The sequence below is a fragment of the Drosophila rhopaloa genome, unplaced genomic scaffold, assembly GCF_018152115.1.
Source record: "Drosophila rhopaloa isolate 14029-0021.01 unplaced genomic scaffold, ASM1815211v1 contig_155, whole genome shotgun sequence".
NCBI lineage: Eukaryota > Metazoa > Arthropoda > Insecta > Diptera > Drosophilidae > Drosophila > Drosophila rhopaloa.
Genome location: NW_025335034.1, coordinates 943,007 through 960,095, shown reverse-complemented (window position 1 = coordinate 960,095; position 17,089 = coordinate 943,007). Strand labels below are relative to the sequence as shown.

Here is a 17,089-nt window from a genome sequence, read left to right as displayed (position 1 = left end):
TAAATATGGAAATGGCGTGTCGCGCTCACATATATTTTTCCTATTTTTTTTTGGGTAGAAAGGGGTATGCCGGCGTTCACATCGCTCATTAATTGAGCTATTAAGATAAACCCACATCAAATTCCCGTTCAGCTTCGACGCGCCATGGGTTTTGAACTCCATACGCAGAGCTTGGGGCACTGGGTCACTCAAACTTCGGTTCGTTTCGGTGTGCCAATGATGGCATTATTATACAATTCACATGCTGAATAGAGACAATAAACAGTCAAATGTATTCATTCATACACGAATTGGCTTTTAATTGCCATGACATGCCGGCCCAAAAGTAACGCCCAAACTTTAACATGAAAGGGAAAACGCTAATCAGCTCGAAAAAAATAAAATAGCGGAGACAGAAATATTTTTAAAGAATTTTACTCACTTAAATCAATAAAAGGTTACTAAGAAATTATTGAATCTAAATAAAGCGAAATTAATAAAATAATGAAAGGAATACATTTTCATAACAATTTAATAAATCATTTTTAATTGCTGCTTATTAAATACAAGATTTGCAAGGCAAATCAAAATATGGTAAACATGTTTACCTAGTATTTTTTGCCTTTCAAACCAAAAAAAAATTAAAAACTAAATGTAATCATAACAAATTTGAGCCTTTTTTTATTCGACTTTTTTAATGTACCCTAATTTTAACACAAATTTGGAATATTCATTTGCTTATCTTCCAATTTTAGTTGTAGAATTGTTCAATAGTGTTTTATTAATATAAAAACATTAAAGCCCATCAGCTTTCGTCACCAGTCGTCGCACCCTCTTTGGCCTGCGTTTTCCCCCAAAACGAAGGCTGTCCCCGCTAAATTGCAAGCTCAACCGGCGCGGTCGTAACTCAAAACTGGGAACATGCCGCATAGCCGGGGATCCGGATCGGGATCGGTGGTCAGTGGCCCTGAATCGAGACGACCTGCTACCTGTTGCACCGGCAGCTACCGCGAGCCTCCTGCAATGAATTATTTTAATGACAAGAGAGAAGCCCCTTCGTCGATCCTGGGCATGCGTAAGATGCGCCGCCATGTCGAAGCCCAGATCCAGTCCACGCGGAACCAGTTTCCCTGCCCGTTCCACTTCTCAGATGATCAGGCGGCCATTGAGAGCTGCGCTTGCAAGCCGAAATTACCGAAATAAAAAGAAAACACTAAAAAGTGACCGAAAATGTGCGTGAGTGCGGCTTAAGCCCGTTCGTTAAGCGGATTTTATCGGCGATCTGGTTGAAATTTCACCAGCACTGCCCTTTTCTTTTCTTTTTTGGCCACAATTACGCGGCATCGCAATTTGGGAGGCTGTACGCGCCACGAATTCCGCGATCCGATCCGATTCGAGCCGATCCCAATTCCTCGTGCGAACCACTGCACTTGGCACATCGTTTTTCGCCAAGAGGCCAGGGAAAATCTCAATTACCAGCAGATGCAGATTCAGTTCGCCCTCTTCGGCTCCCAAAAAGCAATTAAGAACTGATTGCCTTGTGAGTTTTCGGATTCGGGAAAAATTGAAAATTCACTTCCTGGCTGCGACAGCCATAAGATACTGGCCAAGTTGGGGGTGCACACCCTAAACGTGTATCTCAAAATTTGATAACCGCACCGGCAGTTGCAAGTTGCAGTTGCAGGTTGCAGATTGCAAATACTTGTGTTCGTGTTTGTGCTGGCAATTGCAACTCAATTGCGCACCTGCCACCGCAAGCATCAATATGTGGCATAGGCATAGGCATTGCCATTGGAATAGGCACTGGATGGGGGCCATAATCACGTCTGAACAGAGATCCAGATCCAAGGAAGCCACGCCCCCGTCCCCAGAGTCTCGTACTCCCTGCGGCCAATTTAATTGACAGATTTAGTGGTGCTCGATTGGCAGTGCGGAAAATTAGTTTTCCGTCTCGCAGTCAACCTCAACCGGAGCTGAGTCGCATTTAATTGTTTTATAGACACTCGAATCGGGGGGCCATGTACCGAGCCCACCTATATATAGCCGGCTATATATCCGGCAGATGTCGGTGGGTGTGCGTACATCATATACTCGCTCGTTGGCAAGGTGGAACACGCCCCTGACAAACACGCACGAAAATAGATTTAATTAAATTGCGAATAAAATGCGTGCGCGGGGGGATGGGACACATGTGTGGCAAGCCATCCAATTAATCGATGGCCAATCGATTTCTCTTCTCGCTTTTTGGCAGCTTTCCCCTCGAAAAGGGTTCCGTGTCCTTAGGGTTTGCTTCTGGGAAAAAATAAAGGCAATTAATTTCCGGTTGGGCCCGAGGAGACGTTGTAGATGGTTCTTCTACAATTCCCCGTAATCTCAATACCGTATCTTCGGGATACGTACCAGGAATGTATCCCCAGCCGAATTCCAGCTTATCAGGCTCCCCAATTTCTTCTAAAATCTCATCTAGATAGCACGTGACGATGACAAAAACAAAACATAAACTAGAAAGTAGTGAGACAAGGCCGAAGAACCAAATCGAATTAAACATAAGTAGTGGATGTGTAGCATGTATCCGCATCTGTGTGTATAAATAGTTATAATAGAAGCATAGATCACACGGTGTGCCGCATGCAACATGGAGTCGGCGTCACCTGGAGATTTATGGCCGCTTGCAACGCTCCGAATCCGGGGGTGAGTCACTCCCCTAAGACAGACAGGGACGGCAACATGCGGCCGGAACGGGACGGGCATAGATATCGCTCCGTTTCGGTTCAAAGTTCGCTGCAAATGGGAAACACGTAAACTGTCAAAACTTTAAATCCCTGAGGAATTTAAGTTAAAAAATATAACACGTACTGGGGACCCGGGCGCAGCTGTGCTACCCAAAAAACAGAAAAGAAAAAATAAAACACCAAATACAAAATACAAGACGGAGTCGACAAAACCTTGAAAATGTATCTTCGGGGCGGCCGAAGGAAAACCATGGAAGGCCCCATGGAAAAGCAACTGGAACAGAATAAATACGAGTATTCTGAAAAAAGATTTCCTAGACTCTCCCTCATCCATCCTCGTGCCACCTCCGTTTCGCCCTCGTTTAAATTATCTACGAGAAATTTCGCGCCTTGCCATACAAAGTTTTATTGTGCCACCGCCACCGACACCGACACCGCCACCCCCCGTTCTGCCCGCACATACCAGCATTTAAATTATGTACTTAGAAATACACAAAAATTTTCCAAAAGTCTACAAAAGAAAATGGCACAGCACAGCAGGACGCAGATGAAGAAGAAGCAAAGAAGCGAGCCAGCAAAATGAATTTCGCACTTTTTCGCATAATAAATTTCGAAACTTGGCCAGCACTGGAAAAAATCTAAACGGGAGAGGAAGGTCGGGGAAAAAAATCGAGGCAAAGCAAAGTTTCGTAAAAAGTTTATTTTTGCATATACCCCTGAAGCTGGCTGGGAAAGGGATTTTTGAGGGGAATCGGGGCTGAAATAGTCGGTCGCCGAGTGACAAATTCCATTTAAAATTGCCAAGCGAAACTCACGTACTCCTCAAGTCGGTTCTTCTCCCTTTCCTCGGCAACTCCTAAATAAAATGAAACTTTTGCTAAACCTCAGCGTGATGTATTCCAGGCGAAGGAGCTGAACCAAAGGGAGCTCGACTCGACTGCCGGGGATTTAAGTTAATCAGCAAACAGGTTTAGAGCTAAATAAATTTATTTATGCGTTTTACGCTGCTTGTTTGGCTGCGAATCGTTCGGAGTGTACTCGAAATTTACTTGCGAATTCTTCGAGAAAGCATCTTTGTTTAATTGAAATTCCTATACCAGTTTAAATAAATAATCTTCAGGAAAAAAAAGGCATCAAAAGGCAATAGCACTTGAAGTAGAATTTTTATAATTTCGATTTCTCTACTTAAACAACCAATTTTGGATATTATATCTTAATTTTATTTCCATTCCAATAGCCTTTGTGTTTTAAAATGATATAGTCGACAAATTGCCATAAACTGACGCATCGCAAATCTTGTGACCTGTCACTGGCCAATTTTCTGGCACATTAAATGGGTCTTTATAATTCTTGCAAGGCCTTTTAAAAATAAAGCCACATTAAGCAAATTTATCTGCATATGTGAGCCCATATAGATGATAATTTCTTTGTTTGCATCCTGGCCATTTTATTTCCATATCATTTTTATTGTCTATAAAATTTTTTCGCCATTTATTTCCACCACCCACACAATTGCAATCGCTCCGTAATAACCGAGCCTGCACATTTGTGTGTGTGAGTGAAAGATAAATGCGTTTTCACTTTATGACTTTCGTGTCGGCATAAATTTGTTAATACCTTTAGGCCAAATTTATAACATAATAAATGCTCATAATATTTAACTTAACATTGTGCCCAGGCCCGGAGAAAGAGCTGGTGTCCGAAATGCGAAAGTTAACATGTTCGGGCGGGGGAATTCGATAAAATCAGACATCGTCTGGTGCTCTCCTTCGATGGGCGATGGGCGATGGGCCAGAGACAGCTGCAGTGCATTTGCACACACGAAATTGAGTTATTGCACTTGAAGGCAAATTAAACTTCATAAATATTTAAAATCAGAGATTAAACACGGCATTGTGCTGTGTGCTGTGCGCTATATGCTGTATGCTATATGCGGTGTGCTGTGTTGGCCCTGTTGATGCGACCGGCTGCTCATCTCGACTCTCAGGTTGCCAATTAAAGGGGCATTATCTGGCATAACTGCAATTTAAGTAGCCACATTCGCCATCTCCCCAGTGCCGAGTGCCCGCACGTTTCTCCTTTTCATTTTAATGTGGCTGGTTGCAATGACAGCACGGCAGCAACATCGGCGGTGCAGCGGCAAACGATCAATTTAAAGTAACGATCGCACCGCAGAAACAGAAACCGCAACTGCAGACTGCAAGCTGGCAAATGGCGATACTCGTAAAGATGAAATGTATTTTTTGCTGCTCCTGCTCCCGGAGATCTCCCTTCCCCTGGCCCCCCTCCCCTGTCTTTAAGCCATTCCGGCCTACGTTCGAGCTGCTTGATGATCGCTGGCAAAAAGCAGAATTTATATTTACGACTTGGCCAAACAACGGCAAACAGCAAACAAATGTTGAGCAGCTTGTTGCAATTTTTCAATTTAATTTGCCTGTTGAAAGGCCAAAGGCCACTTTGTCACCGCATGTGCAGGAAAAATATGTTTAAAATTGAATTTGATTTTATATGACAAATATTTTTATTTTTGTATCACACAAAAATATAAGGATTATTTATGTGTTTTTTAATCAAAAATTCAATCACTTAGTACCAACTTACAAGAAAACGAGAAATTGGTCCTTTTTGGTCAATCTATCCATTTCTTTCATAATTTCCAAAAATTTAATTAGTCAAAAATATTCATTTTGGAAAAACACAAAAATAAATTATAATTTTTAATAAAAAAAAATTAAACTTAAAAGTTTTGAATATTTTGTGATTTTTAAAATTATACTTGTTTTGATAAATAGTCGTGTTTACAATGAGTTTTATTAATATAATCCAAAACTTTGTCAATGTTTTTTATGAAACTCCTGCATACAATTTGGACCTGATATTAAAAGAGATATATAACATCAATAAATATATTTCAAATTTATGTTAATATCAGGTCGATTTTGAAATGAAAAATATTTTTGTATTTACCAAATTGGGATCCTTTTGCTAACGAATTTCCCTTCTGATCTGCAGGTACAAACGGTCTGCGAAGACGCGGCCGACAGACATACACCCGCTACCAGACGCTCGAGCTGGAGAAGGAGTTCCACACGAATCACTATCTGACCCGCAGACGGAGAATCGAGATGGCGCACGCGCTCTGCCTGACGGAGCGGCAGATCAAGATCTGGTTCCAGAACCGGCGGATGAAGCTGAAGAAGGAGATCCAGGCGATCAAGGAGCTGAACGAGCAGGAGAAGCAGGCGCAGGCCCAGAAAGCAGCGGCGGCAGCGGCTGCGGCGGCGGCGGTCCAGGGCGGACACTTGGATCAGTAGATCCGAGGATCTGTGGATCAGCAGATCTATAGTTCAGTTGATCTGCAGTTCTGCAGTTCTTCAGATCTATAGGGTCGAATTAGGCGGAATGGCGCAGAGACAGATACAAAGCAACTATATTGTAACAAATGAACTATTTACTTAAATGAATAATATTTAAATATTTTGATGGTACTTGTGCGAATACGAAACTTAACCTAAATCGAACCTAATGGAATTATTTCAAGCGTTTGAGCAGCAACCGAAAATACGTAAATGAAACAAAACTACAAACTAATTAACTAGGCTAAGTAAATGAAAGTAGTGGAAAGAGCGCAGATTATAAACCTACTTAGACGTAAACGAGGAAAACCAACAATTTTAATTTAGTTTCAAACGAAAAATTTAAAGATTCGCAAGCGTAAGATTTATGTTATCCACACTTAGAGAGATCACTCGAAATTTAAACCTCTGTCCTGCCCCTTTTGTTGCTTACTGCTATGTTTAAATTAATTTTCGCGAAAAATACTCAAAAAATTAAAAAACTAAAAAAAAACTATACGAATATAATGTTAAACGCGAGCAAAATTCTGTTGATATGAATTTTTGGTAAAAACCAGTTCTAAACCAATTTAAGATACGTAACAAAGGAAACGAAAAACAAAAAGAAAACTATTAAACTTTAACTTAAATATAAATAGAATTTGTTAGCCAAGTAAACATATTGCGAAACGAAAAACAAACGTTTTTGGGAGGATCGAATATTTGAATGTGTATAGTTTGTGCTTATTAAATAAAATAATGCAATTTTAGTTAACTCTGTTTATTTGTAAACGAATTTGTTTAGTTCTCGCCCAAACGACTAGAGTGAAGCTGTTTCTTTAAGTAATGTGTAGTGTGTTTACCTTTTAAATTAAATTAATGCCTAATTTTATTATTATTATGTTTAGTTTAATGACAAGCGTTTATGAGATTATCCGACAGAAGCGACGAGAAGAGGAGTACAACAAACCGTTTGCTCCGGCAAACGCAAATAAATTATTGGTTTTGAAAAAATCTAAAAAAAAAACAATGAGAAAACGAATTCGATTGTTGTGTTATTATTTTAGTTCTGCCATTGCGATTTTCTGTTCTCCCAGTGTAATTAGAGCCTGAGTTGTTTGAGAGTTCGCGGGATGCCCGCTTGCATGCGAAATTGCTTTTGATCTCGTTCCGTTAATTGATCGTAAGTTGTACGCTCTATAGAGATACGCATACCCATACCGATAACGATAACGATTACGATTACGATACCGATACCATATATAGTTTAGTGGATCCAACGAGCTGTGCTCGAATCAAGCCACACGGTGTGTCCCGAAACATCATCCTTCAGTTGAGTTTCCGAACTTATCCCAGTTGGGGGCCATCCGAAACGATGCCCTGCACAAGATGTATACGTAACTAGAGCCTAAGATTCGATTATAGATATACATATATATAATTCTTGATATATATATTATATTTATGTATTTATATATATGGAGATCGAGTATAAATGGACAAACAATAAGAGAGTAATATCTGCGGAACGGAGGCAGATGCAAATACGTAAATAAGAATAAGTTAAATGTTATAGATTTTAAATGCAACGGCATATGCTAGCGCAGATGCGAACCGAAATACGTTACTGTATACATACACTGAGCGAAACGAGAACGTGAAAGTGGCGAAGGAGAGGCGTGGATTGATTGGGGTATTCCCCGCCACCGCAAACCAAGAATAGACGCTAAAATACAATACTTAAAGATTTAAATGTGGATTATCGTAGCAACAGATATACGTAAATAGAGACCGATTCGGAGGAGTCTTGCATATAGTACTGCATCCTACCACTTACCTACTACTAACTTACGTAATACCAGTGCATTCGTAGTAATAATAATCGCTACATACGTGTACATTGCTAGTGGCTTTTACTTTAAGCTCTGCGACCCGCTCCAGATCGAGACTACTACTTTTCCTAACTACATACGTATTTCCATCAGATCAGTCAGACCTACAGATACTTTGCAGCTACATTTTCTACTCGTACTTCCCTCCCCGCGATCGCCGATTGGGCCCGCAGGCTCCGTTTATACTTAATCTATGTAACTCTAATTTAAAGCCATTCTATGTTAGCTCCGTAAGTTGTAAATTATCAATATAAACTATACGTAAAAAGAACAAACACAAAACAAACAGCAACCAGTGAGAATGTGGAAAATGAAACAAATAAATTAAACAAAGCGATTTAAACAAATTATGAAATGCCCTTGGGTTTTTATTGACAAGCAGTGGGATTGATTTTGGCAATGAATTTGGAAAATTACATAAAAGGAAAATAGGAAAAAATAATGGAACAAACTTTCGGTTACTCAGGGATTGGCTAGCCACCAACTCGATTTCTTGCCCATCCACTTTCTGGTTCTTCATCTATCAGCTTTTCATCGTCTGAAATATTATGTAGGGCGTTAACTTGGTAGGGATAAATATGTTTATATCGTCCCGTTCCTTGATGGTCAGAATGGGTTTAATGGCCAGGCTGGTCAACTGGGTTCTAGCCGGCCATTAACAACTTGATGATGATGAATCGCCTACAGTCACTCCTTGTAAGCGTTCAAAATTGTGAAATTGAGATTAAATAGAGATTAATGAGAATAATATCAGACCGCAAAGTAACCTTCCTTAAGTTCTTCCTCTGATCTGAACCTCCAAAGAACATCTTTTATGGAAAACAACTGTTTTTATATCTAATAGAATACCTCCTCTATTTACCTGGTGTACCGAAATTTTCAAAAATGTCTTGAATGTAAACATTTTTGGTTTTTTGCAAACTTTACAGTAAAGTGTTTAGTCACGCGCCTCTTGGACTTCCAGGAAAGTGGCTCGTCCAGGTCCAACGGTTGGTTGCCATGTCGGTTAAGAAGGTCCCTAGCTAAACAAAAAAGACAATCAAAAGATTTCGAGAAGACTCAGAAAGGTGCCTAACACCTTGAAAAAGTGTCGAGAAACCGTCTACATCTGCGTTAAACCCAACAGTGGTCACACTGCCCCGATGTAAGCTCTGTGTCGCGAAATTTCCCGTTTCGCCGCACTTTCCGCGTGTAAAAAATGCTGTCGAAGGTGGACAGAGGTGGGGGGCAGGTCGCCGGGATCGGTTTTCCGGGGAAAGTGCTAGAAATCAGCACTTATCCTGTCGCGCGTGTAGACCCTGTTGAAAATACAGTGCTGCCAGACAGTCAAACTAAACTTTCACAGTTTTTCCGTAATTTCTCTGTTTTTCGACCTCGCCCCCCGCTGTCAGACCCCTCATAAGTTGCATCCCGATCCCCCGCATACGCCCCGATCCTGGGCCCCGTGCATAAGTGCGTAGGAGGAGCTCCCAAGCCGCAAGACCGCTTTCATACCCTCACGACTGCCAGCATTGCCAACCTCAACAGATCAACATGTTATGCGTGTGAGTGTACTGTGGACTACAACCAATTTGGGAACACTGTAGCTAAGTCACCAACCACCGATAAGTGGTGTACAAAACTAAAAAATACCATCATAATGTTTAAAATGAATATTTTAGCGATGTTCGCAACCACGTATTTAATTGCATCACGGACTCAGCCCATTTAACGCCAAACGTCTTCAACGCAAAATTAAAAAAACATAAAACTAATGGTTATTAACGTTTTTTCCAAGAAATCGGTCTTGTCTCCAACTGCCACTAATTTATTCGAAATCAGGACTCCAAAATACATTGATCCAGAAAATTTTAAAGTAATCGGATGTCGGAGCTTTTGTAAGTATACAACCCCGTATTTAATTGTTATAGTTGAAACATATATATAATCTATTTGGATAGTGTTACGACGATCCTTTTGATTTTATTCGATTTGCATTAATAAAATGACTTAAATTAAAAAAAATCAAAAAAAGAAACAAGAATTCAATCATATTTCAGATTTTAAAAGAAAAACTGTATTTTAAAGAACATCCATGTCGCTGGCCCAAAAGATATCGATTCAACTTGAAAACTATTCGTCTTTCCAAATTAAAGGTAAAAATAATAATTTTAATTATATGTTACTTGAAAAACTTTAAAGAAATTAATTCATTTGAATATAGTTAAGTAAAAAGTTTAAAAGCACCTAGTTTCAAATCAAATTAGCTTTTTTTATGCCATATTGATAAGCTCAAACATTAATTTTCAAAACACACTATTCATTTGGCCATCAGTGTGGAATCAGACACATTAGACTCTTTGCAGTCAAATCGATTTTGATGGGGTGCTCTTAAAACGTGTTTTGTGATTATTATTATAAGATCCAGCTTGAACATACCTCAGATCAGTTCCCTTTGTGAGCTCGGTCGCACTCGTTCTAAGCTCGGCGGCACGTGCCCCTCCAATCGACACTATCACTTCGCACATATTTTAACCAACCCAATTCCTATGTGAGTGTTTTGTGTTCGCGAGTGCATTACTAGTGCATCAGAAAGATCCATTTAAACCCCGAGACTATGCATCTTAAATCGATCCTATCAAATCTACTGTTCTTTTGCGCCGTCTCTTTGAGGCTCAAACCAAGTGAGTAAAGTTCAAAATGATAATACAAACCGAACGGCAATAAACCTTTTCCGTACATATATGCGAGCGTGTGCTGTACAGTGTACACATACTGGCGTGTACAAATTGGTTTACAAAACAAAGTTCTCTCGGAGAGAAAGTCTCAAAACAAGATCTGAGCCGGTTCATCTTGAAATCACGCGTTGCATTCCCATCAGTCATCTTTGTTTATCTCAGATTTTTAATTTGTTTAGTATAGACCAGAGAGTACTTTGAATTTGAATCAAAAAAGAGTGTTTGCGGAAATATGTAATATCAAAAACCGGATATTTAAGCTAATGCCGGCAGTTTTAACGAGAAATTCGCGATTAAAATATCATATTCTTAAGATCAGTTCAAGTAATCACAGTTAGGTTGATTTATTTATATATTACAATTGACTACAAATTTATAGAAAATTATTCATTTCTAGGTACATAGGCTTATTAGTTACTTATATATTATTACAATCTATTTTAAAGGCACAGCCGTGAGATAATGTCGATGCATATTTATATAAATATTTAAATATTTGCACATACTGATGTTGGTTATAATGATTGATTTCAAACTCTTTAATATTCGTTAAAAATTGCTGATAATATTTGATTTAAGTTATTGTTAACATCATTTAAAATTTCAAAATTTGTCTTATGAAGCATAAAGGCAGGTCTCATAATATAAGGCAGACCTCATAATATAGTTAGGTACAAAATAATTGACGATCTTTATTGCAGTATTTGCGGAATGTGAGAGCTCCCAATTTGAGTGCGACAACGGCAGCTGCATATCGCAGTTTGATGTCTGCAACGGCGACAAGAACTGCCCGGATGGCTCCGATGAGACGGCCCCGACTTGCGTCTCCCATCGGAGGCACTGCTCCAAGCACTTCCAGTGCACCTACGGGGCATGTGTGATCGGGACGGCGGCCTGCAATAAAATAAATGAATGCGCCGATGGCTCGGACGAAACCAAGTTGCGATGTGGCAACGAGGACGATATACGGCAGCACGATCGCCTTCTTCAGGGAAATTGCCAGTATGTACTACAGCATAGAGAATAGCTAAAAAGAAATAGACATTCACATAGAAGGTTTGTCTTTTAGAGCGAGGATAAAATTAATTATAAACAAGAAAGGAAAGCTAACTTCGGGCGGAGCCGAAGTTGATATACCCTTGCAGAATACTCTGTAAATTATAGTCTCCAAAATTATTCATATGATGCATTCTTCATACTTATAAACGAGGACGGAAGCTAACTTCGGCAAGCCGAAGTTTTAATACCCTTGCAGACTTTGCCGAAATTGCTAAAAGTGAAAAAGTAGCGAAAGGAATAAGGTATACATAAGTAAACTAGATTTGCATCGTTTCAAGTCAATTGCTTTTATACTGCAAATATGTCATATACAAATAGAAACAAGAGAGAACGCTATAGTCGAGTGCCTCGACTATTAGATACCCGTTACTCAGCTAAACAACTTAATATAAATATGCCTTCTTGTATGTTTTTCGCCGCTCGAATTAGCACCTTGGCCAGCTGTTCCAAAGTCATCCGTTAGATGGCGCTATTGTATTGCGAAATGAAAGGCGGAAATGTCGGCGCTAGCCAGGCTTAAGCGTTTAATGGGTTTTTGGGCGTTAGAGTGGGCGTGTCAAAATTTTATTAGGCCAATCGATAGGTATTGACGAAACAAATACATATCAATTAAAATTTTCATAATAGCATAAAAACTGTGGCCACAGTTTGTGGCTTGTGGGCGTCAGAGGGGGCGTGGCACCATTTTGAAACAAACTTGCGCTGCGTTGGAACTCCTAAAATCTACATGCAAAATGCCAATCTTCTAGCTTTTATAGTTTCCGAGATCTCAGCGTTCATACGGACAGACAGACAGACGGACAGACAGACGGACAGACGGACATGGCTAGATCGACTCGGCTAGTGATCCTGAACAAGAATATATATACTTTATAGGGTCGGAAACGCTTCCTTCTACCTGTTACATACTTTTGCACGAATAAAATATACCCTTTTACTCTACGAGTAACGGGTATAAAAATGGATACTTTCGCAGCCTTTAACAATTTTTCCTATCTCCTTTAAGATATAGACTTCCGAGCGGCAAGCGCTTTTACCCTAACCAAGATATGCGTAAATAAATAAGAATTGGAACAAGAAAGGAAAGCTAACTTCGGACGGAGCCGAAGTTGATAAACCCTATCAGAATATTCTGTAAATTATATTCTCCAAAACTATTCATATGATGCATTCTTAATACTCAAACACCATAGTTATGGCATTTCCAATCGTTCAGTTATATGGCAGCTATTGGATATAGTCGGCCGATCCTTATGAAATTTGGTAGGTCGGATTGATTGGCAAAAAATAAAACCCATAGAAAATCCCAACTTCCTAACTTTGCAAACACCAAAGTTATGGCATTTCCGATCAATCAGTTATATGGCGGCTATAGGATATAGTCGTCCGATCCTTATGAAATTTGGTAGGTCGGATAAATTGGTCAAAAATAAAACTCATAGAAAATCCCAACTTCCTAACTTTAAAAACATCAACGTTATGGCTTTTCCGATCGTTCAGTTATATGGCAGCTATATGATATAGTCGCCCGATCCGGCTCGTTCCGACTTATATACTACCTGCAATAGAAAGACAACTTTTGGGAAAGTTTCAAGCAGATAGCTTTAAAACTGAGGGACTAGTTTGCGTAGAAACGGACGGACGGTCGGACAGACGGACAGACGGACATGGCTAGATCGACTCTCATGGTGATGCTGATCAAGAATATATATACTTTATAGGGTCGGAAATGTCTCCTTCACTGCGTTGCAAACTTTTGACTGAAATTATAATACCCTCTGCAAGGGTATAAAAATGTATGTTAGTAGCTTACACACTGCGCGAAATATTCTGGCAATCATCAAATATGGACCGATTTTACCTTATTGTTCCTATGGGAGTTATAGAATATAAACGTCCGATCGGCACCGATCACCTTGATCAATGTAAGCATAAAAAAATACGATTTGGAAAGATTCATGTCAATAGCTTGTATACTGCGCGAAATATCCTAAAAATCATTAAATTTTAACCGATTTTACCCTTTTGTTCCTATGGGAGCTATAGGATATAGACGTCCGATCGTCACGCGCTTTTACCCTGATCAAGGTAAGCATAAAAAAATAAGATTTGGAAAGATTTATGTTAATAGCTTTTACACTGCGCGAAATATCTTTCATTCTTGCAAGTTATATCCGATTGTTCCTATGGGAGCTATAGCATATAGACATCCGATCGGGGCGGTTTTCAAACTCGATCTGCGTACACTTGTTTTAGAACGACTGTGAAAGTTTCAGATCGCTAGCTTTTAAACTGAGCTCGCAAACGGTATTGAAACAGACGGACAGACGGACGGACGGACAGACGGACATGGCTATATCGACTCCCCTATTGATCCTGATCAAGAATATATATACTTTATAGGGTCGGAGATGTCTCCTTCACTGCGTTGCACACTTTTGTCCAAACTTATAATACCCTCTGGAAGGGTATAAAAAATCATTTGCCAAAATTCGAAACAAATCAGCTCGATTTTTCGGTTTTTAAATAAAAACCCTGGGAAATAGTGGTCCGATGTTGGAATGGCATACCTCTTTGAATTCGTTACAAAATTTTCAACAAAATGTGTGACGGCGATTCCGACGTTATTTTTTTTATATTTTCTTTATATTTTTTATATCTGCCTTTTAATAGAATTAAAAATGCAAAACAAAATGTTATTCGTTCCACAAAGGTGCAATGTAAATGCACAAAAATTGGATTAAACAAGTTGTATTGATAAGTATATAAAAGGCACCTATTATTAAAACTCATGCTCTTCGAATTCAAGTCCAATATTGCTTGGAAAATCTAAAAGATTCTTATCTTCATCGAAACTACTGTGAAAGTTGCAAAATTTGAGGTTTTGTACTTAAAAATTAAATTACGGTAATAGTGGCAATAAGTGGCGATTCTAACAATATACATTTTAACAAGAATTTAATTCTCTACAAATCTCAATTAATTTCAGAAGTGGACTCCGCTGGACTTACTTTGTTGCTCTACTTAAAAGTTAGTTTTCTAATTAAAAAACGAGTTTTAGGCAACTCAGAAAAGAGAGTCTCGAACTTGCCGAGAAGTTCACCACTGCGACTGCGTGGTGACAAAATGGTGAGATCGGAAGGGCCAAGAGCACGAGATCGAAAATGGAATGAACTCTGGAGATTGACACGCGAACATCGGAGCCGGATAGACGTACTTAAAAAAACGAGATAAGTCACAATTAGGCAGACCACGCGGTTTTATAGTTGGTAAGCAAAACGGTACAGTCGTGCAGAAATTTTACTGGTGTAGCGAGAAACGCGATTATAACAAAAAAAAACTGTAGGCGGAGATTTGAGATTATACGAGACGAGAAGGCGAGAGAAGCCAATGGTGAAAATTTAATGAATTATAATTTTGACAATGAGTGCGTATTCCTTTTCCCTGACCTTCGACCCGTCTCAATCAAGTCCGTCGAATAAATAAATTAATTATATCGAATGATAATAACCCTAACCCGAGAATCGATCAAACGTAACAGAACCGTAACCCCGACGAGTAATTACTTAAAATATCAGCCGTTAATAGAGTTGTATCGTAGTTATTAATAAAACCCTGGGTCCGCCCGAGTTTTATCGTAATTAGTAATAAAACCCTGGGTCCGCCTGAGTTATATTATAGTTGTTAATAAAACACAGGGCCCGCCCTTGTAGTCACAGATAAATCCCATAACCGACATAGATTTCTACGATAGCTGTTTACCAAGTCCAGGGTCTGCCCGAGCCATAGAGTAAGAAACTATATAGAGGTTTCATTTGCTCTGCCCGCGCTCTCGAGTGACTTTGCCAGTGATGTCACGTAGGGAAAAAACGGAAAAAAGGTAGTTTTTCATTTGTTCGAATCTTGCTTCATTCGAGACCCATGGTGAATTCTTATTGCTGCATTGGTCGCTCTTATTCCTAAGGATTGGTGCGAGAACTCCCCATACTATTGCTTGTGCCTCGCACATGTTGTGGTGAGAAACCGAAGTTGGCTTCGAACATGGCTCTCAGCAGAGCAAATGAAACCTCTATATAGTTTCTTACTCTATGCCCGAGCTCGGTAACCGGTCTTAGGTCTAGTCTCGTATCTTTTACTTCGATTTCCTCTCCTAATTATAAAGACCACGCCTCAAAACTCACTCAATTAACCCACATCGTCCACTGCAAATTTATAAATATTTTGTGGAGGCCCTAGCCAACCCCTAAGCATATTCTGGCTGGGAAAACATCCTTACAAGTGGCATTTAAAAAACAAGAAAGGGTCGGAGATGTCTCCTTCACTGCGTTGTACACTTTTGACCAAAATTATAATACCCTCTACAAGGGTATAAACACCAAAGTTATGGCATTCCCGATCGTTCAGTTATATGGCAGCTATAGAATGTAGTCGGCCGATCCTTATGAAATTTGGTATGTCGGATTGATTGGCCAAAAATAAAACCCATAGAAAATCCCAACTTCCTAATTTAACAAACACCAAAGTTATGGCATTTCCGATCAATCAGTTGTATGGCAGCTATAGGATATAGTCGGCCGATCTCGGCCGTTCCGACTTATATACTGGGTGCAAAGAAAAGAAAGATAATCTAAAATCTTATTCTAGGCTAGGAACTTACAGTTTTGTGTTCAGTTACAATTAATCTAGCGAACGGGAAAGTTTAATTTTTTATTATTTCTATTTTCGAAAAAAGGAAACAAACCCGGAACATGGCAGATGATGACAATGACCATTTCGGTGCCGTGGACTCGATACCATCGATTACCTTTCCGAGGCACTGCTCTGCATTGCGAAAGAATGATTTTGTCATGCTAAAGGGACGCCCCTGCAAGATCGTGGATATGTCTACCTCAAAGACTGGGAAACACGATCACGCCGAGATTCACCTAGTGGGCGTGGATATTTTCACCCAGAAGAAGTACGAGGACCTCTGCCCCTCGACCCACAACATCGATGTGCCGAATGTGAAGTGCGTGGACTTCCAGCTGATCTCCATCAGTGACGATGGATTCGTCACTTTGATGAAGGAAGGAGGGGATCTCCGCGAGGATCTCAAGCTCCCGGACGGGGATTTGGGTGGAGCTATACGCTCCGATTTCGACAATGGCAAGGACCTTCTCTTGACCGTTTTGGCGGCCCGCGGAGAGGAATGCATCATCGCGATCAAGAACAACACGGGTTTCGACGAAGGAGAAGCATAAAGGGTATTGGATGGGAAGCAGCTGGAATAAATGAATAAAACAATGGATGCGATCTTTTCTTGAATTTTTTGGGCTTAAAAATAGTTTTATATAATGAATTAAGGCTAAATAAGGTTAATTTATGATATTCAATTG

General features: G+C 39.8%; 2 protein-coding genes across 5 annotated transcripts in view; both read left to right on the top strand.

The window, feature by feature from the left end:
- LOC108038629 (homeotic protein ultrabithorax) overlaps positions 1 to 7,088 on the top strand; it is an 82,821-nt gene extending 75,733 nt beyond the window's left edge. For all 3 annotated transcript variants that reach the window (XM_044456951.1, XM_044456950.1, XM_044456949.1), the window contains one exon: positions 5,724 to 7,088. In XM_044456951.1, coding sequence (XP_044312886.1) covers positions 5,724 to 6,025 — 302 coding nt within the window. In that variant the 3' untranslated portion in view covers positions 6,026 to 7,088. The remainder of the gene's footprint in view (positions 1 to 5,723) is intronic.
- A 3,295-nt stretch (positions 7,089 to 10,383) lies between these two features.
- On the top strand, positions 10,384 to 17,001 carry LOC108040577 (eukaryotic translation initiation factor 5A-like). 2 transcript variants are annotated; one of them, XM_044456952.1, is made up of 3 exons: positions 10,384 to 10,601; positions 11,357 to 11,657; positions 16,447 to 17,001. In XM_044456952.1, exons 1-3 carry the CDS (start codon positions 10,535 to 10,537, stop codon positions 16,952 to 16,954), a joined length of 876 nt encoding a protein of 291 aa, XP_044312887.1. In that variant the 5' UTR covers positions 10,384 to 10,534; the 3' UTR covers positions 16,955 to 17,001. The 2 variants fall into 2 exon arrangements, with proteins under 2 accessions (XP_044312887.1, XP_044312888.1); XM_044456953.1 differs by lacking the exon at positions 10,384 to 10,601 and adding an exon at positions 14,704 to 14,983 and having other exon boundaries at positions 11,545 to 11,657.
- Positions 17,002 to 17,089: the final 88 nt, after the last annotated feature.